General features: G+C 36.8%; 1 protein-coding gene across 9 annotated transcripts in view; it reads left to right on the top strand.

The window, feature by feature from the left end:
- LOC144980206 (uncharacterized) overlaps positions 1-22,500 on the top strand; it is a 318,826-nt gene that overhangs the window by 235,530 nt on the left and 60,796 nt on the right. For all 9 annotated transcript variants that reach the window (XM_078927786.1, XM_078927782.1, XM_078927778.1 and 6 more), the window contains exons 4-5: positions 793-1,041; positions 2,119-2,361. In XM_078927786.1, the coding sequence (XP_078783912.1) occupies positions 793-1,041; positions 2,119-2,361 (492 nt within the window). The remainder of the gene's footprint in view (positions 1-792; positions 1,042-2,118; positions 2,362-22,500) is intronic.

Genomic DNA, 22,500 nt, shown 5'->3' with positions numbered 1-22,500 from the left:
CTTTATAATATTAGTCAAACTTCAATCACGTGAGCTAAAACATCACATTTAATTTCTACATGATTTCTAAAAAGGTGATGCGTTGACCTCGTTCTAAGCACATGCCAAACAGCATTCAAATTTCACTTTCAAGTTGTTTATTTCATATTCTGTTGAACAGAGTATGTTGAGCTACCTCATTTTATCTCTTCTTCATATTATCAATTGATTACAAGCATTAACCCAATGAAAACAGCCCATAATTAAGTAAAAATCAAATTTTCTTAACACTGGTATCAGGCGGGCACCTTTTGACCTTGGCTCATATATATATATATATATATATATATATAACACACACATAATATATATATATATATATATATATATATATATATATATATATATATATTATGTGTGTGTTTGTGTGTGTGTGATGGTGTTGGTGTGAAGTTTCGGGAAAGTTTTTAAGATGGCTGAATAGTTTACATCATCGAAATGATAAGATATAGTCTTATAAAGTTCTTTGCAATAAAAGACATTATATTTATTTGGTGAACCCGGTCTGAGCTCCTCAAGCACGAACATCTCCATGTTTTGTTTTGTTTTGTTTTTTTTTTTTTTTTGGGGGGGGGGGGTGTTTTTTTATTGAATATTAATAATTTTATAAATTTATTTATTTTATTTTTATTTATTTTTTTGTGGACGTCCAATTTTTCAAGATTTTTACAAGATCATTTTTCTCATGACTCTATCAACTCCAATTTCAAATTTGATTCTTATTCTTTTTTTCTTTTCTTTTCTATTTCACAGATTTCATATCGCCGTTCACAAGTGTCTTCACGCGCATGCCCAAACTCCGTCTGACCTCGATGACGTCACGGCTGATCACCAACTTCACGTCCGTGGAGAGCTGTGCCGAGGAGTGCACCAAGGAGACGACCTTCGACTGCCGGTCCTTCGACGTCGACAACAAACGGCGCATGTGCAAACTCTACAACACGAGCCACGAGACCGGGAAGGCCTATCTCAAGGAGGCTCAATTCACGGACCATTATAAAAGTCAGTGATTTGTCAAACAATCTTAAACAAGAAATGAATATAAGTTTCAGAAAAAAAAGAACAAAGTACAGAGCACGAAGCGTTTTCGGGCTCAAACCCCTTCTTCAGCCAGCAACAAAAGAAAAAAAACCATGAAAATATGAATACATTACGAAAATACCAGATCTATCTATCTATCTATCTATCTATCTATCTATCTATCTATCTATCTATCTATCTATCTATCTATCTATCTATATATGTATCCGTCCGTCCGTCTATCCATCCATTCATCCATCCACCAAACTATCCATTCATTCATCCATCCTTCCATCCATCCTTCCATTCATCCACCCATCTATCTATCTATCTATCTATCTATCTATCTATCTATCTATCTATCTATCTATATATCTATCTATCTATCTATCTATCTATCTATCTATATATGTATCCGTCCGTCCGTCTATCCATCCATTCATCCATCCACCAAACTATCCATTCATTCATCCATCCTTCCATCCATCCTTCCATTCATCCACCCATCTATCTATCTATCTATCTATCTATCTATCTATCTATCTATCTATCTATCTATCTATCTATCTATCTATCTATCTATCTATCTATCTATCTATCTATCTACTTATCAACCATCTATCTATCTATATATGTATCCGTCCGTCCGTCTATCCATCCATTCATCCATCCACCCATCTATCCATTCATTCATCCATCCTTCCATCCATCCTTCCATTCATCCACCCATCTATCTATCTATCTATCTATCTATCTACTTATCTACCCATCTATCTATATATGTATCCGTCCGTCCGTCTATCCATCCATTCATCCATCCACCCATCCATCCATCCATCCATTCATTCATCCATCCTTCCACTCATCCACCCATCTACTATCTATCTATCTATCTATCTATCTATCTATCTATCTATCTATCTATCTATCTGTCTATCTATCAATCAATCTATCTATCTATCTATCTACCCACCCAGTTATCTTTTTTTATATCTATCTATCTATCTATCTACCCATCTATACGTTCATTGTCATTCGTGTAACTCTTCACATCCACAGCCGCGTTCAGCAAGTTGTTCAACCGTCTCCCCAACCACGTTCTGACCGTCAAGCACAAGAGAAGCATCTCCGAGCTCAGCGTGGAGCAATGCGCACGCAGGTGTATCTTCGAGCAGACCTTCCGGTGCAGCGGCTTCGACTACGAGCCGGGCTATTCCATCTGCTACCTCACGGATCTCACCATTGCTGAGAGCAACGGAGTCAAATATCAACATGGCGCCGACTTCTACGAGAGGGACCTTGGTAAGTACCAGAACCTTACAATCTGGAAAGTTGTCTGAGTGTGTGTGTGTGTGTGTGTGTGTGTGTGTGTGTATGTGTTTGTTACTGTTAGTTAGGGGACCCTTTGTAAAGCGCTCTGAGCACGTTTTAGTGGATATTGCGCTATATAAAAGCTCATTTTTTTGTTGATTCTTTTTTTGTTTTTGTTTTTTTTTTTTTTAATTGGTGTTTTCATCTGATTTTTTTACTGGCTGATGAAGGGTTTCGATCCAGAAACATTCCGTGTTTTGTTATTTTGTTGATCGCTGTCTTGGACGAATATGAATCTATTTACACTCATTTTAAAGGGGGGAGGGGGAGCGACACTTAAGGGTCATTTTTTTATTTGATGAAATATCCTAAATTTCTATGCGCAGTCATAATGTTTATGTTTGGGAAGGACGATTGCAAACAACTTTTTTCGAAAAAAAGTCCGTTGCTATGGAAACGACGCCATATTATAGAATGAACAACCAACCTTTAAAAGCTTAAGGCTTCTTTTGTTTATCAACCGACTGCCATAATATTTTGGCCACATGTAGACAAAAGGAAAATGAAGAGGCTCTAGAAGCGAAGTCCCGGTATAAGAGTTTTTTGCCAAGATGAGGGTCATTTAAGTCGATCGATTTTTATGAAGGACGAGTTTTCTGGCCAAAATTTTAAAATCTGTGTTTTTCCAGAGTACGACAGCTATGACCTGCCCCTGTCCATACTTTGCTACAATCAATATTATAATAATAATTAAAAAAAACAAACGTCCTTATTCTAATAAAAATTGCTTTTCTAAATTTAGCCACAAAACATTATTTTGATTTAAATTTCAATCAACTATAATCAACACCGACTTGTCGAAAAATCTCTAACCCGATACTCCCAAGATCTCTTTGTAAATCTCATATTAAAGACGTTTTCTGAAATCATCAACATTTGAACTAAAAAGTTTTCTGGCCAAATCTAAAAAAAAAAGAGTTTTGTGGCCAAAATCAGTTTTTTTCAAATTTGTTTTAATAATAAAAATATTAATAATAATAATAATAATAATAATAATAATAATAATAATAATAATAATAATAATAATAATAATAATAATAATAATAATAATAATAATAAATAATGATAATAATGATAATAATAATAATAATAATAATAATAATAATAATAATAATAATAATAATATAATAATAATAATAATAATAATAATAATAATAATGCTGAAAACTTATATAGCGCTATAACTCCGAGACACCAGACTCTAAGCGCTTAAATTACAAATTACTTTGGCTGAAACATACTCATTCACACACACAAGCACACACACACACACACACACACATACACACACACACAATACAACACACAACACAAACCAAACCTATCTTGCTTCTCATACCATCTACTAAAATCGAAACAAATATGTTTTAAGCGAACGTTTAAAAATAGACAAAGATTCTTTTTCACGAATGCTCTGCGGTAAGGCGTTCCAAATAGAGGGTCCGAAATGAGAAAAGGATCTCATTCCAGCATTTTTCCGAATTCGAGGGACAACTAGTTTTGTGGAATCACTGGCCGAACGTAAGGGGCGGGGTTTTGAATATCTTTCAATTAGTTCTGAAAGGTAGGAAGGGGCAGTACCTTCAAGACAACGATACACTAAAACACAAGCTTTGAATTTAATTCTTTTCTCAACAGGCAGCCAATGCAGGTCATGAAGTAGAGGTCCGGCAGAGTCGCACCTACGCTTCATAAATACTAGTCTGGCAGCGCTGTTTTGGACAATCTGAAGACGTTTCAGATTGTATTGCGAAACGCCAAACAACAGAGCATTACAATAATCCAATTTCGATAGTACGAGGGACACAACCAGGTGCTTGGTCACATCCTCAGATATGAACCGTCTAATGGAAGCAATCTTTTTTAGTTGGAAAAAGAGAGATCTAACCAAATTATTAACCTGGTGCTCCATCGACAGTCCAGAGTCTAAGAATGTGCCAAGGTTTTTCACTTTGTCAACAATTTGAATAGAGGCATCCCCCAACTTCAAATCTGTTTCACTTTTCCACTTCCTGTTCCCCACATACAGCACCTCCGTCTTATCATCATTCAGTTTCAGTCTGTTCTCATTCATCCATTTCTTAACACTTTGGATACAATTTTTACTATTGGCTGATACTTCTTGTAAATTTCTCATATTGGAAACGCAGTACAATTGCGTATCATCAGCGTATTGATGGTAAGACAGACCAAAACTTCTGATGATTTTAGACAGAGGGCCAACGTACAAAACAAAAAGAACGGGTCCAAGTACTGAACCCTGGGGAACCCCACAATCAAGAAAGATTTCCTCCGATCTATATTCATCCACCGTAATAATCTGTTTACGATTAAACAAATATGACCTAAACCAATCAAGCGCTGCACCAGACACGCCATAAGTAATTTCAAGACGTTTGAGAAGAAGATTGTGATCAATAGTATCAAAAGCAGACGATAGGTCAAGCAAATTCAGCAAAGAACATGAACCATTGTCTATAACAGAGAGGAGATCATTAACAACCCTAACAAGTGCGGTTTCCGTCGAATGATGTTGCCTATAAGCAGACTGAAATTTTTCTTCAAGACAATTATTTTTAAGATGAGACAGTAATTGTTTCAAAACAAGCTTTTCTAAGATCTTAGAGAGAAAAGGAAGATTAGAGACAGGGCGATAGTTTTTTAAGTTCTCTTTATCGAGATCAGGTTTTTTCAAAAGGGGTTTGACATGAGCAACTTTGTAAATGTCTGGTACAGCACCTGACTGCAACGAATTATTAACAATACATGTAAATGGTGTTAAAATTACATCAATGCATTTTTTTAAAATGGCAGTATTTAAGGGGTCTAAATCACAACTTTTAGTTGGAGACGACATAATGCAATCACGTAAGTCAGCTTCAGTAATCTTTGAAAAATGTGTTAACGAATCACCATGAAACTTGTCAAATGTTGTAGGGATCGATTCAGACGAGAGTTCCTTCCTGATGGTATCCGTTTTTTCTTTAAAATATTGACCAAAGCGAGTTGGTAGATCTGCACGATCGATTAAAGATGGGAGAGCTGGTTGCGTCTGTTGTCCCAGCAGTTCCTTGGTCAAGGCAAAGAATTGTCTCGAACGTCCCACGTTTTTGAGGCTTTCTTCATAGAATTTCTTTTTGGCCCTGAAATTGACGGCTTTTGCATCATTTCTAGCCGCGATGTATCGCTTCTTATCGACAGCATCTCTGGACTTGAGCCATTTTCTTTCTGCCCGCCTCCTGGCTAATCCATTCAATTTTATTTCGGTATTATACCAGGGTGCTTGACGTCTCACTTTTACTGCTCTAGTTGTTAAGGGAGCATGCTTGTCCACCGTACCAACAATTGACTCGTGGAGACCATTCGCATCATGTTTATTTTTAACGTTATGGTCAAGGTCTTGTTTAAAAATGTTCATGTTTATATTCTTCAAATTACGAGATGTTATCATCTTTTTTACTTCGTGCTTCATTGGAAATAAAACGCAAAACACAATTAAATGATGGTCAGAGATTAATTTATCAATATTTGAGACAGGTGAAGAGAGAGAATGTTCAATGTCTGTAATGACATGATCTATTGTGTGGCCATGGTTGTTTGTAGGACCGCTTACAAGTTGAATATAGTTGTTTGTGTCAATAATCTCCCGAAATACTTTCGATTCATTTTTGTTTCCGAAATAATCAATGTTAAAATCACCCATAAAAATATTATGCTTTTTGTTAATGGATTGCATAGACATAAATTCTCCGAACTCAGATAAAAAATCAATTGTTGATATTTTGTTTTGTTGGCTTGGTGGTGGGCGGTAGACACAGTGAAACGACTTTTTAAAATTATTTTCATGAATGGCAAATCCAGCGTATTCAAAACTTCTAAAATTATCATGGTGAAATGATATCTTGTCAAAGAGTGACAAGTTGTAAATAATTGCAATACCACCTCCTTTCCTCCCAATGCGTGGAAATGATTTAATACAAAAGCCTTCGGGTGTAATTGCTTTCATAATTGGATCATCATATGAATGATTAAGCCATGTTTCCAAGATGACAAAAATATTAATTTTATGATCTTCAATAATGTCGATTATGTCTTGAGTTTTATTACGACACGATCTAACATTTAGTAATCCAATTTTTAAACTGGTATGATCACTACGTGCAGGTTGTTGTTGTTGTTGTTGTTGTTGTTGTTGTTGTTGTTGTTGTTGTTGTTGCTCAAGACGGTGCTGTTGCTGCGAGTTGTTGTCATGGTGGTCGTTAATTTCATACTGACTGTCACGGACAGTGTTGACATTTGACAAGGAACGGTGAGGATTACTCATTGAAGTGATTAGATTGGATGGGGGACGAGTGTTGATAAATTGAAGCGAGGATCGAGGTCGTAGGGGGAGCGGGCGTGGGGTTGGCCGATGACCAATGACGGTGGTTATAGGGAGTTGTTTTCGTCTACCCCCTCTGAGTCTGTTCACAAAATTAGTATTATAAATAGATCGATGTACACGGTAGTTGTTAAAAGTTGTAAAATATAGCACAGTGAATAAAGTTTCCAATATGGCTGTAAACAAATAGCAGTTTAAAACTATGTTCGACTTTGGAAAATCCATACTTAAATTTTAAAATTTTAGAAAAATCCTCTGTTAGAAATCGTTAAAATGTATATCAATAAAACCACAAGACTATCACAAATCAGATGGTATTAAAATCCAGGCGAAATGTCAGATAAAAATCACTCAAAACACGTAAATGAAAGAGCCAACAAAAACAAGACTCGCCGGTCAGGCGTGTTACAATTATACTCTATCTATTGCCTATCTTCCACCAATATAATAATAATAATAATATATGATAATAATAATAATAATAAAAATACTAAGAATAATAATAATAATAATAATAATAATAATAATAATAATAATAATAATAATAATAATAATAATAATAATAATAATAATAATAATAATAATAATAATAATATACTTACTTTATTCATCCAAAAATGGAAATTCGTTTACAGACGTGGCATGCATAAAAATGTATAAACACAAAGATGAGAATCTATGGCGACATAATATAAATTCGTTATTCCGTCAGGTAATGCCCTGGTCTAGACTCTCACACATTAAAATCTCGGACAATTTATTATTCTTTTTCCTTGGGAAATTTACTGTCTGGAACTTAATGGACCAAATAAAGGGATAAATGAGACCGCTTTTAAGAAACGCGGGGGGGGGGGAGGAATTGAACATTCACGAAATTTATCTGGTTACCTGGCCGAACTCTGGAAAATCACGTATTTAAAAATTTGGCCAGAAAACTCGTTCTTCGAATATTGATCAATGTAATTAACCCTCATCCTGTCAAAAACTCTCAAACCTCTGGGCCTCAAGAAAGACCTGTCGACGTCCCAGGTGTGAGGAGTGTTTGCCAAGAAGAAGGTCATTTAAATCGATCGATACAGGAAGGGACGAGTTTTCTGGCCAAATTTGTTAAATGCCTGTTGTTTTATTTTCCAGAGATTTTGCCAGGTAACTTGTTAGAGAAAATCAATCTTTACAGACGGAGAAATGAAATGGAAGGGAATAATTTGTACCTTGTGGAGCAGAACAACCTCTTGGTGTCTGTAATCAAATGGGAATTGATGATGATGACGATGATGATGATGATGACGATGATGATGATGATGATGATGATGATGATGATGATGATGATGATGATGATGATGTGATGATGATGATGATGATGATGATGATGATGATGATGATGATGATGATGAGGAGGAGGAGGAGGAGGAGGAGGAGGATGATCGTGATGATGATGATGATGATGATGATGATGATGATGATCGTGATGATGATGATGATGATGATGACGATGATGATGACGATGATGATGATGATGATGATGATGATGATGATGATGATGATGATGTTGATGATGATGATGATAATCCAACTATTAGCATTATAAGTGATCAATACGAGACTGCCGTCCTCTTTAATGACCCAACGTAGGTCTACTCTCTTTGTCCAACCTAAAATGTACTACTAAATTTCCTCAATGGTTTTTCTCCTCCCAGCATCAAATAATTCTATCTCTCAAGATTTCTTCTGTGAATGTGTACACTATAAACCTTCTCGGTCAAATAATTCCAAATTTGGTAATCCATGAATTCAGGCCAAGTGGTTGAGCGTAGCCATCGTTAAGTTATAGCCTGACACTGAAACCCAAAAAGACTGGCATTTTGATGTCATGATTTGGTTTTTGCACCGTCTAGTGAGTTTCGTTAGTAGTGCTCATGTAAATAAGTGGTCCCATTGGTTGAACTATTGAATACAACTCACAATTTGTTTTCTTTTGTGGCCAACGACTGGCATTTTGACGTCATGTTTTGGTCAGTGTCAGGCTATAAGTTAACGAAGGCCGAGGTTTAAAGCAACCAGTTGTCTTTCTCTATGACATTTATAAATATTCTTACTTCGAAGAAACGCCTGTGTTCTTTTGCTCGTATGCGATGTAGCACCATGTTGTTAAAGAAATTCCTTCCTGAATAAAGGTGTTTACGGTCTGACAAAAGATTTTCTTCCAATCACTCACTCACTCACTCAATCCCATGACCGGATGGTCGTCGGGGGGAACTTGTGTGAAGCAGAAGTTACAGTCTTCCTCCATGCCTGCCTGTTGCTAGCCCTATGTAGCAGCTCCGGAACCGACATCTCTGTCCATTCTTTTATATTGTCCAGCCACATCTTCTTTTGGCGTCCTCTTCTGCGCTGGCCTTCGACTGTGCCCTGTAAGACTGTCCTGCTCAGGCTACCGTGTCGAGTGTGGTGTCCAAACCAAGACAGGTTTCTGCGCTTCACAGTCACTAGAAGAGGTTCTTGTGGGCCTGCCCGATCTTCTATTTCTTCCAGGACGTCTTCGTTTATCTCTTCCAATAGTTCTATCAGTGCAGCTATGTGGTCTTGTGGTATGACACTCGCGTTTGGATCCGAAGGTCCTGGGTTCGAGCCTCGCTCGGCGCATAGTTGAGTCCTTGGGAAAGGCTCTTTACTCACATTCTCTCACCGTACTCAGGTGTAAAATGAGTACCTGGCCGTTAACAGCGTTGTCTTTGTCCGAAAAATTGTAATATCGCCTAACAGGCGTTATGTCCCGTCCTACATGTTCAATGTTGCTGTTGACCAAGGACCCCTTGTAAAGCGCTTTGAGCACATTTAGTGGATATTGCGCTATATAAAGCTCAAAAAGCTCAATTTTATGTATTTATCAGAATAGAGTTTCCCAAGCATAGCAACAAGTGTCTTATTTTAAAAAATTAAAAAGCGCAAATGCCACAATAAATTGCATCATCATTTCGACATCGAAATTTTTAGATAGTTTTACAAGATTTTATATCATTCAAAATCCGTTATTCTAATTATTTTGATATTTTGCAAATGCTATTAATAAAGAATAGTTCTATTAGTAATAATAAATTGAAAAAGATATCTTTCTAACCTCTTACAATAGAAATAAATAAAAAGCGGCGGGTTTTGTGTGATTATCTGATATATATATATATATATATATATATATATATATATAGTGTGTGTGTGTGTGTGTGATGGGGATATATGTGTGTGTGTGTGTGTGTGTGGGCGTGGATGGTATGTGACTTTTTATATTGTCTGTAGTTTTTCACCACTTTTGTCTTCCAAAGAACACCCCAATCTAGCCCTATCTATATTTACTCAAACCACAACAAAATACATCGGATTTTTCATGACAATAAAACGTTATATTAAATTTATGACTTTATTCTCCAAAATATAAAAATGGAAAGAAATGCTGATATAAAAAGACTCCCCATAATAAACCCACAAAACCTTATGATTCATTCTCGTCCATCATCCGATGTATATGTGTGTTTTATTTTTTATATGTGTGTTAATGTGTTCGTGTATGTTTGAGCATGTGTGTCTGTGATTGTGTGTGTGCGTGTCTGAGTGAGTGCTTTGAGTGAATATCTGTTTTATTTTCTTTTTCCTTTTTTTCTCATTTATGTTGTCTTCGTTCATTTTTGCATGATGATATTATATATATATATATATATATATATATATATATATATATATATATATATATATATATATATTTCTTAACCTCTATCTATCTATCTCTCTATCTATCTATCTATCTATCTATCTATCTAACTATCTATATAACTATATATATATATATATATATATATATATATGTATATATATATATATATATATATATATATATATCTGTGCATGTGTGTGTGTGCCTGTGTCTGTTAGTATGTGAGTACTTGCTGGAGGTTTATCAGATTTATTGTCCTATTTTTCTCCATTTATTTTGGCTTCACCCTATTTATTCCCATCACAACGATATTTCCCCCACTCTACTTTCTTACTCAATTTGATTCCCAATATTATGATGGGATATTTTATGTTGTCTTTCTATTCCTATCTTTCTCTCCCTCTCCCATCTCTCCTCTCTATCCATCTATCTATATATCTGTCTGTCCATCTATCTTTATATGTATCTATCTATCTATTTTATCTATCTATCTATATATATATATATATATATATATATATATATATATATATCCATCTATCTATCTATCTATCTATCTATCTATCTATCTGCCTGCCTTTCTGTCTGTCTATCTATCTATCTATCTATCTAACTATCTATCTATCTGACTGTCTATTGTTTGCCTATCTATCTATCTATGTGTCTATCTATCCGTATGTCTATCTATCTATCTATATCTATTATCTTTTAATCTATCCATCGATCCATCTATTTATATATTTATCTATCTATCTATTATCAATATCTTTGTGTATGTATGTGGCGTGGCTGTCTGTATGTAATAGTATATGAACCGTTAGATCCATCTATCTGATTAATTCGTTATTTGTCTTCGACTTTAAAATAAAAATAGGATTGAGTATCAAAATTATTCCATACTCACTCATTCACTCACTCAATCCCATGACCTGATGGTCGTCGGGGGACTTGCGTGAAGCAGAAGTTACAGTCTTCCTCCACGCCTGCCTGTTGCTAGCCCTATGTTGAAGGTACGGAACCGATATCTCTGTCCATTCTTTTATATTGTCCAGCCACATCTTCCTTTGGCGCCCTCTTCTGCGCTGGCCTTCGACTGTGCCCTGTAGGACTGTCCTGCTCAGGCTGTCGTGTCGAGTATGGTATCCAAACCAAGACAGTTTTCTGCGCTTCACAGTCACTAGAAGAGTTTCTTCCAGGACGTCTTCGTTTGTGCGATGCTCCGTTTATGACACGCGTACAGCCCATGTTAATATTTTGCCAAAGAGCACAGAATTACTGGCGAATCTAAAAATTATAAAACTATTTGTTACACATTGATGAACAAGTAAATTGAAAACTTTTTTTCTAAATTAATGTACATGTTGCTGCTCGTAGCTCGAAGAAGTAAATAATAATGTGAAATTGAATGTAAGCTTCAATTTAATTAGAAAAAAAAATCAAATGAACGTATCGGGTTTCACCCTTATCAACAAAACAGGATGAATGAAACACCGCAGATGAATGAGATAATGTGGTAGTGGCGTAGTTAAGATGAATAAACAAAACATTGGTTGGTAAGAAATATTATGGTCCTTTGTAAGGAAGCACGAATTAAAATTGAATAATAGATATTTCTAAAAAGTGTGCAATTAATTATTTCTAAATTAAGGATAATTCTACCACCCGTTGACTCACATAATTATTTATAACATCTGCCAGGGCACAATAATCGGTCCCTATAATATTATTATGGTGTGAATCCACAATCTGGCCCCATATTGCCAGTTTCATTTGCGAGCACCTACAGACCATTAAGACCGATTGTGATCGCTGATGGCTCAAAAGATTTGTCTCGATCTATGTCAATTTCGGTAATAAAGTAGTATAATAATTTTTTTAATATAGATAATTTAGGGTTTTATATAGCGCAATATCCACTAAAGGTGCACTTTACAAGGGGTACCTTGCCATTAGCAACATTTAACATTTAGTACGGGACATACGCCTGTTGGACTATGTTACGTGTTTTTTTTTCGGACAGAGACAACGCTGTTAACGGCCAGGTAGTACTCATTTTATACCTGAGTACGGTGAGAGAATTTGAGCAAAGAGCCTTTTCTAATGACTCAACTGTGCGCCAAGCGAGGTTCGAACTCAAGACCTTCCGATCCAAAAGCGAGTGTCATACCACAAGTTCACATAGCCTTTGTAATATCCTTTTTTTTTTTCTTCTGCAAATAACTCATAACCAACACCAACTGAAAGCGGCTATGTGGTCTTGTGGTATGACACCCGCTTTCGGATCGGAAGGTCCTGGCTTTAAGCCTCGCTCAGCGCATAGGACTCTTTATTCACATTTTCTCACCGCACTCAGGTATAAAATGAATACCTGAATACCTGGCCGTTATCAGCAGTGTCTCTGTAGAGGGGATAAAATGTAATATCGCCTAACAGGCGTCATGTCTCGTTCTGTCTGTTACGTCGTGTTGTTGTTGGCTAGGGAACCCCTGCAAAGCACTTTGAACACGTTTATTGGCTAATGCACTATATAAATATAAAAACTCAAAGGGCAAAGCATTGACTATATCACAGTGACTATATCCCTTCCTGTCTCAAATCTCAACAATACGTGATGGTTTACACATGACTATGAACAGCATCATAATAATAATCATCACCAACACCAATATCACCATAGTGCCGCCACCACCCCCACCACCACAACGTCAACTAACAACAACAACAACAAGAACACCACCACCATAACCTTCACTACAACCAATACCACCACTACCAGTGACCAAAGAGCATCGTCATAATCATCGTCATCATCATCACCACCACCACCAGCAGCAACAACAAGAATATCACCACCACCATCATCATCATCATCATCATCATCATCATCATCATCATCATCATCATCATCACCACCACCACCACCACCACCACCACCACCACCAACCACCACCACCACCAATAAATATAACACCACCATTATAACCATCACCACTACCAATACCAAAAACTATAACACCACCACCCCCCCCCCCCCAAAGACCCCACCCCCCACCAAAACGTGACGGTTTACACAAGACCAGCAACCGGCCCATTACGATAAAGGGGAAAGCAATTTGGATGAAGTGTGTGGCGATCGTGAGTACTCTAACGCTCACGGGCACGACCATGGCGTTTTCTGGAAATGAGAATATCTTCCCATTGCAGGATTGGCGAGATTTAGAGTAATTGAGATTTTTTTAGCTTTACATAGCGCAATATCCACTAAATGTGCTCAAAGCGCTTTACAAGGGGTCCCTGGTCAACAGCAACATTTAACATTTAATAAATAATAATAATAATGGTATAGATTTATAGTGCGCCAAACATCCCTTCATCAGGAGGGCTCTGGGCGCATAACATAGATTAACTTAATCATGAAGCCCTAACAAGTACACGAAAACGCTAATTATACACATAATCAAAATAAATCCTGTTGGAATAAGAATGTCTTCAATCGACGCTTGAATTCCTTTAGTGAAGACGAAGAACGTATCTCTAGTGGTAGTAAATTCTACAACCTGGACCAGAATGCTGAAAGACGCGTTCACCAGCCTTCACTCGACAGCGGGGTGTTTTCAATTTGAGGTCGTTCGTTGATCGAAGCGATCGCTGTGGGTTATACCGTTCAACGAGGTTTGAAAGATATGCTGGTGACGAGCCCTCCAGGCATTTGAAAACGATAGTTGAAGATTTATATTTAATCCGCTGGTCCACTGGCAGCCAATGCAGCTGCTGTAGTAATTCGGGAGCTGCAGTTTTTCTGTCTTTCTGTAGTACAACGCGGACTACCATGTTCTGTATTTTCTGGAGTTTGTTTATTTTGTCCTTTGTGAGACCAACAAACAGTGCATTGCTGTAGTCCATTTTCGGGAATATCAAAGATGATTCCAATTTGTTGCAAGTTTCCCTATTAATAAATGGTCTGATTGTTCTGATATTTCTTAGAATGCAGATAGCACTTGTTCTCACTTTGTTAATATGTTTGTTCATAGACAGATCACTCTCTAAGGTGATGCCGAGATTAATTGCTGATGCTGTGAGTTGTATTTTGTCATTATCGTTGATTGTCAGTGCCAGTGTAAATGGATCTGTCTTATTATTTGAACTAGCAATGAATAAGGCTTCAGTCTTGTCGCCATTTAATTTGAATCTATTTGCAGACATCCATCTCATCACATGGTTGATGCATTGTTCGTAAACAGTTATCTTTGAAACTATATCGGATTGCAAACACATGCTATATATTTGGGTATCGTCGGCGTACATATGGTAAGCGAGAGAATGTTGCTCTAAGATTCTCACAACAGGGGAAGTGTAAAGTACAAAAAGGACTGGACCTAAAACGGATCCTTGAGGTACACCAAAATGAAGGTCACGCTCTGACGAGGTTACTTCCCCAATTAAAACTGATTGAGTTCTTTGAGTAAGTTATGATGCAAACCAGTTTAGGGCAGTGCCCGATATGCCGAAAGTAACATAGCCTTTGAAGTAGTATGGCATGGTCGATGGTGTCAAAGGCCGCCGAAAGATCGAGAAGACTAAGGATGGTGGTTTTTCCTTGATCAATAATTTGCAGCAAGTCATTTGTGATTCTCATCAATGCTGTTTCTGTGCTATGATTTTGCCGATAGGCTGATTGAAAGCACGCATCGAGGTTATTATGTTTCACGTGACAAGAAAGTTGTTTTAGTACAATCTTGTCTAGAATTTTGGAAATGAATGGTCGATTTGATACAGGCCTAAAGTTTTTAAAATTATCACTGTCAAGTCCCGCTTTCTTCAACAATGGCTTCACCAATGCTTTCTTGAAGCTTTCTGGAACAACTCCCACCCTTAATGATTGATTAATCAATTCAGTGATGTAAGGTGCAAGTTCATCAATACACTCCTTCAAAAGGGATGTTGGTAAAGGGTCGAGCCTACATGATTTGCTAGGACTAGAGAGAATCGTTTTCTTCGTATCATTTATTGAAATTTCTTTGAAAGATGTTAAGGGTTCACCATAAAAAGAGGTATATTCTGCTTCTGTTTCGTCTGTGTCAAGTTCACTCCATATCGTTGTTATTTCATTCATGAAATACTCTACAAAGCAGTCCGCGAGTTGCTTGTCGTCAGTGTGGTGTGGCAGGCTTGTTTTGATCTCTTTGCCTAGAAGCTTTTTTGAGATTTTATAAAACTCCTTCGGACTTTTTACGTTATCAACTTTATCAAGATAGTAAATACCCTTTGCCTTAATTGTCACCTCTTTGAGTCTATGTTTGAATGATATGTAAGTTTCCTTATCAATTGTCAGGTCAGATTTTTTCCATTTCTTCTCCGCTTTTCTTTTCTCTTTCTTTATACGTTTTAACTCCAAATTGTACCATGGTGATTCTTTTCTGATGTTCACAGATCTTGTCGTGAGAGTTGCGTGCTTATCCATAACACTAAGAATTGCTTTATCAAAAATGTCACCAGTCACTTCTTTCTCACAATGTGTAGTTAGAGAGTGAGAGAGGTCCGCTTTAAATAGTTCTATGTCAATGTTCTTCAAATCTCTCGAAATAATTACTTTTTTTTTTGTTTTTGTGTCGTGTACTGTCCCCCCTCTGATGCCAAAAGATATTAAATGATGGTCTGAAATGCAAAGATCATCTACATTGATAGGTGTCGCTAGTTGCATGTCAACGCTGGTCAATACCCAGTCAATAATGTGTCCACACCGATGTGTCTTTTCATTGACATGCTGTGTCATGTGATGTGACGAAAGTAGTTTATTTATATTTCTTATATCCGGTGTGTCTCGATCAAAGTGTAAGTTGAAATCTCCAACAGTAATATTTTTCTTTGACTTCATGTCATGGCGAAGAAGGAAGTCCTCGAATTCATCAATAAATAGTGATGTTTTTAATCTATATTTTGCACTGGGTGGTGGCCTATATATTGAATGAAGCTTGACTGAGTCATGTTTAAAATCAATGACCATTCCTACCGGTTCGAATGCCGAAAAATTGTTGACATCATGATTAAATCTAATGGTCAAATTTGACCTATAGACCACTGCAATTCCTCCCCTCTCCTTCCTGTTCTCGGAAATGACTGAGTTGTATGTGTGAGTGGTGTTAAATCCGACACAATTGCTTCATCCCCATTCTCCTTTAACCATGTTTCAATTATTATTAGAATGTCAATAGATCTCTCCTCAATCATAAGTTTAATGTCTAATGTTTTATTGCGGCAAGACTGGGCGTTTATTGTCGCCACTATTAAAATTGGAAGTGATTTCTTTTCACTCATAAGTGGTATAATTGTCTGTGTGGTAGGTGGCCGTGGTGTTTTATTTTTAGGGGTGGGCCGATGGCCACACTGTGTTGGGATGGCCCTTTGTTTTCGTATCCCTCCTCGACTCAATCGATGTTTCGGTTCACTTGTTTCAACACGGTGTTTGTATTCGCTTTCATAATCATAACAATAATTATCACTTTCATGGTGTAAAATGTATTCAAGACAATCGTTGGTTTTCGTAAGACTTGTCATCGCGGTGGACTGTATGGTGACGTGTGTTTCATTTTCTACATTCATAATACTGGGCATCGATGTTAGAGCACTGTTCACAGTGAACACTTGTAGTAAAATAAATAAACAACTTGGTTCATAAAATAAAACACTTGAAATTATTAAAATTTAGCATAAAATTCACGAATAATACACAAGTCCTTTGATAAAAATAAGAAATAATTATATCACTCAGAAGACTAAAACGTCACAATTCGATTGGTATAAAAATCCAGAATTGAAAATGTGAATAAACGCTCAAATAAATAGAAAACACAGAGCAAATTGAAACGTGTCAGCCTGCAAGGCGTGTTACAATACAAATTTAGGACGGGACATGCCGCCTGTCGGCGATATTACAATTTTTTCGGACCAAAACAACGCTGTTAACGGCCAGGTACTCATTTTACACCTGAGTACGGTGAGAGAAAGTGAGTAAAGAGCCTTTTCCAGGGACTCAACTATGCGCCGAGCGCGAGGCTCGAACCCAGGACCTTCCGATTCGAAAGCGAGTGTCATACCACTAGACCACATTGCCGTAGGTGCCATTCAAAACGTCCCAAGTCACATTCTGATAGAAAATGAGTTAACAACAATCTCAAGCTATCTTTGGACTCCATAGAAAATAATCAGAGAAAATTTGGCGTTTCAGAACACTCAGGGTATTGTTCTATGAGGAAAACAAATAAGACAAGTATTTTCCTCTTTAACCCTATCCTTACCAACTATAAGAAAATCGTCACATTCGTTTCGATACAACCAACATTTTTCTTGTTCAAATTTCTTTTGTACATCAAAAAATGTAAAGAAAATTAACAATGTGTTGTGGAGCATGTTTTGCTAAAGAAATTATGTATCGCAAGAAGTTACTGTTATTGTGTTTGAGTGATAAAAATATCTATTTTTGTGTTAGTTTGGTGTGAAGTTTTGGGGAAAATCTTGAAAATGGCTGGTAAGGAGAGAGTTAAACCCTTTCCTTACCAGCCATTTTCAGAATGTTCACTAAACTTCACACCCACCCAACACAAAAACAGACATTTCTTACTCAGAACAGAAAAGCAACAAGCACATTCTATACATAATATAGTTCGATAAGATGAGCTCTATTACAGAATGTCAATTTTTTATTATAGCTTTAGCAAAAAGAAATGAAATCAGGATGAGAAAAGTGACAGTTGCATCGTAACAAATGTGACGATTTTCCAATAGGGAATGAGATTAGCAGAAGAGTAGCGTCCCTTGATTGGACGTCACCCATAGTCTGTGACGTCACCGGCGGAAAAGTTATTAGAGAGAGAACGTCATGTTGGTTGTGCGCATGCGTCTCTCGTCCTCGCTTCCGGTGTAAGCGGCTTGAGACAATTCAAAACCAAATTGACGTTCTCTCTGTAAGGTGACGTCCAATCAAGGGACACTACTCTTCCGCTAATCTCATTCGCTATAGTGGTAATGTTCAGTCAATAAATAAATGATACAAAATTGCAGTTTTCTTTGAATGATGGAAATTGGACTTAGTACGTTTTGAAAGTCACCTACTTATTTTGTGTAAAAAAGGCAGTAACTGGAACATAAAAATGGTTTCGATAATTATTGATGCCGTGCGTTTATGAAAAATACTCATAATATACACCAGTCAGATATGACGTACCGACTCACAAAAGTATAGAATGAACGAAATTTGCGTCACCCAGCTCTTTGTTATTGTTTTGGGACAGCCATTCCAATGATTAGTTCTCACTAAATTCTATCAATCAGAGTATAAACGTTTAAGGTTGCACATAGTTGTTTGGTGTGTTGGTACGTTAGATCCGACTGGTGGGTGTTTTGAGAATTCTGGCTAAACTCATAGCATCAATATGTATTCTTCTTGAAAGTTTATAGCTAGTATGCGCTTGGCTAAGAATTCACCATATCGCCATCCGGGAGTATAACGGACCAACACACAAAACGATGTGTAACCTTGAACGTTTATAGTTTAAATACATTCCTATGGCTGTATCCTTGTTGCTAGAAATGGACAATAGCGATTGCTTGCTACCCTTTGGATATTCTATCGCAAAGTACTTTCCGCCAGATCTAACAGACCCAGCTACCCGGAGGTCAGAACAAAATGTCACTTCACCCGGGATTGATCTCAATCGTTTATATTTAAAATTTATTTTTGTTGTTGTTGTTTTGTTTTTTTGTTTTTTGTTTTTTTTTCTTTTTGTATTTGTTTTTGATTTTTATTTGTTTGTTTTTTGTTTTTTGTTGGTATCTTTTTGCTCATTTTCATTTACAGCTTTTTGAAATGATAGCTGGATGCATGTGTGTGTGTGTGCGTGTTTATTTTGGATGTGTGTGTAATGTGCGTGTGTGTGTATTTGTTTACGTGTCCTGTTTTCTATTCCACATTCGTGTGATTGAGTTTGTTTCAAATGAAATATTCAATGTTTGCCAAGATTTTGTATCTGTTTGTTTTCTTGGTCTGTCCATGTCTTGTAACTTGTTCGGGTTAGTTTGTTTTGTTTTTTGTCGTTATTTGTGTGTGTGTGTGTGTGTGTGTGTGTGTGTGTGTGTGTTTATTTCTTTTCTTTTTTAAAAAAAACAACATTTAAGGGGCGGTTTGTCATAACATTTTGATTCTCAAATTTGTAATGTTCTAATAAAAAAATCCATAAGCTAAAGCCGTAAAATCTCTCTGTGGTGACACACTCGGGTACAATGTTGATAAGATGGAAAAATATGGAGGTCATTCCTTCATTAGTTTTTGTGGAACGCTTGCCACAAGATTGTTATATCTTTTTATGTCAGACCCCAAATTAGATCGCAAAATGGGTATCAACACAGATAATTAAAACATTTCACCATAAATGTTGTTTTTTAACCTATATTGACGATACAGAATGATTAAAACCGCGCCAATATTGGTAATTAATTTTTTTTTAGAAAAGACCCAAACCGCCCCTTAACTGTCGTGTTCGGAAAAACACGCATTTAAAAATAAAATTTGGTCAGAAAACTCGTCCTTCAAACATTGATATGTTTCAGTTTTCTAGTCTAAATAAACACTTGTCGTCAATAAAGATCATCCATCCTCCCTCTTTTACGTCCCGTAATCCTAAGAATCTGTCTATAACATCCTGCTACTGTAATAATTATGCCACCTTATGATTCAATATGTACAACTATATATTATAAGTCCTCCGATGAGCTGGTTACATATTCACACTTCCAAGGATTTTGGAACTGGAACAGTTACTTCGCCACCCCACCCCCCATCCCTATTTCGTACCTTCTTCATACTCACTTCAAGAAGTTTGGAACCGGAAACGTCACCTTTTCCCTCCTATTTCGTTCCTTTTCATACACACTTTTAAGGATTTTAGAATCTGAAAATTCAGTCTCCCCCCCCCCCCCCCCCCCCCTTATTTCTTTCCTTCTCCATACACACTTCCAAGGAGTTTAGAGCCGTAAAAGTCGCTTTATACCCCTCCCCCCCCCCCCCACACACACACACCCCTTATTTCGTTCCTTGTTTCTCGTGTCCAGATTTTCAATGATGGACCGGACGAGATCAAATAATAACATGAAGCAGAGTGGAAATAAAAGCTAGAAATAAAAATTGGTAACTAAATTCCATTTCGTCTATGGAACTAAACTCAATTAGGGAGCCACTTTGGGCAATCACTTTTTCTTGAGCGTTTTGAGCTTTTGCTACATTTTTTCTTCCTCTTATTTTTCCCGACGAATAATAATATGAAAGGTTTTTGACTCAAAATTGGCTTTCATTTTTACCAATAATGTTATCATGATTTAGTACTAAACGGGTTTGGGTGATGTACCTAAAGTAACTAAGTGTGCTCATGATTTTTGGCAACAACAAAAATAATTGAATTTAGCCTTTTCAAAATAGAACAGAATGCAAAAGTATGGACAGATTCGGGCTCAAATCCCTGCTCCAGTTAATAAGAATAGTAGTCACAGAGTCAATTTTTAAAAAATTATTTTTTTTTTAAGTCCTTCAGAGCCATTAGCCCCATGGAGCTGGAGTTTATCCCGGTGTCTGTAGCGTGAAACGGACAATAACAATTGCGTTTTCTGACTCAAAATGGGTTTTCAATTTAAAAAAAAAAAAGAAAAAGTTTTTTCATTTAGAGCAATATCCACTCAACGTGCTCAAAGCGCTTTACAAGTGGTCCCTGTCCAACAGCAACATTTACGACAAGACATGACGCCTGTAAGGCAATAATATATTTTTTTCGGACAGAGACAATGCTGTTAACGGTCAGGTACTCATTTTACACCTGTGTACGGTGAGATAATGTGAGTAAAAAGTATTTTCCAAAGACTGAACTATGCGCCGAGCGAGGCTCGAACACAGGACCTTCCGACCCGAAAGCGAGTGTCATACCACTAGACCACATAGCCGCACAATAATATCATATTCTAGTACTAAATGGGTAATGGAAATGTAGTAACAAAGCGTTCTCGTAGCTTTTGGGGGAAAAAACAGGGAATTGAAAAGCTTCAAAATAGAACAGAATTCAAAAAGTATAGAACGTTTCGGGTTCAAACTCCTTGTTCAGTCAATAAAAATAACAGTCACAACGATACTTTTTAAGATCATTTTTAGTAGTCCTTCAGAGCCATTGGACTCGTGGAGCTGGAGTTTATCCCGGTTTCTATAGCGTGAAACGGGCAATAGCAATTGAATATGACAGCTTATGGACTCAAACAACATGCTAACTCTCTCCTTACCGGCCATTTTCCGGATTTCCCCAAAACTTCACACCCAACCTATACAAAAATAGATTTATTTCACTCAAACACAAAATCTGTTAGTTCTTGCTATGCATATTTTATTATTGTTTGTTGAACGAGCTCCTCAATACAGTGTTAATATAATTTATATATAGCAAATATTTTTGTTCAAATATTTTGATGTACAAAATAAATTAGAATGAGAATAATGTTGGCTGCATCGTAACGAATGTGACGATTTTCCTATGGGTGGTAAGGAGGTGGTTAAGAGACAGCGTGTGTTATCTGAAAAAGTCGTGTTGTTTTGTTTTTTTTTTTTTTTGCTTCAATAATTTTTACAAAAATATATTTGTAATGTTAGCAACTTCGTTGATAAATAATAAAATAATAAATTTAAAAAAGAAAAGAAAAGAATAAAATAAAATTCCCTTTATTCATCCCATAGGGGAAATTTGTCCCTAGGGTCCATTCCAAGATAAAACTGGAATACCCAGGCGTCAGCCGCAGTGCAGAACCGTAAATTGAGCTAGGGCGAGATTACTTTCTCAAGGCGACACAGCGCAGCGGTGGGTGATCGAACTCGGTACCTTTCGGGTACGAAGCAAAGACCGTACCGCTGAGCCACGCCGCTGCCCCCGATGCTGATCATCTGTTGGTTGTCAAGAAA

The sequence above is a fragment of the Berghia stephanieae genome, chromosome 9 (assembly GCF_034508935.2).
Source record: "Berghia stephanieae isolate SIO BIC M18660-M18661 chromosome 9, UCSD_Bste_1.3, whole genome shotgun sequence".
Classification (NCBI taxonomy): Eukaryota; Metazoa; Mollusca; class Gastropoda; order Nudibranchia; family Aeolidiidae; genus Berghia; species Berghia stephanieae.
This window is presented reverse-complemented; position numbering and strand designations above follow the sequence as displayed.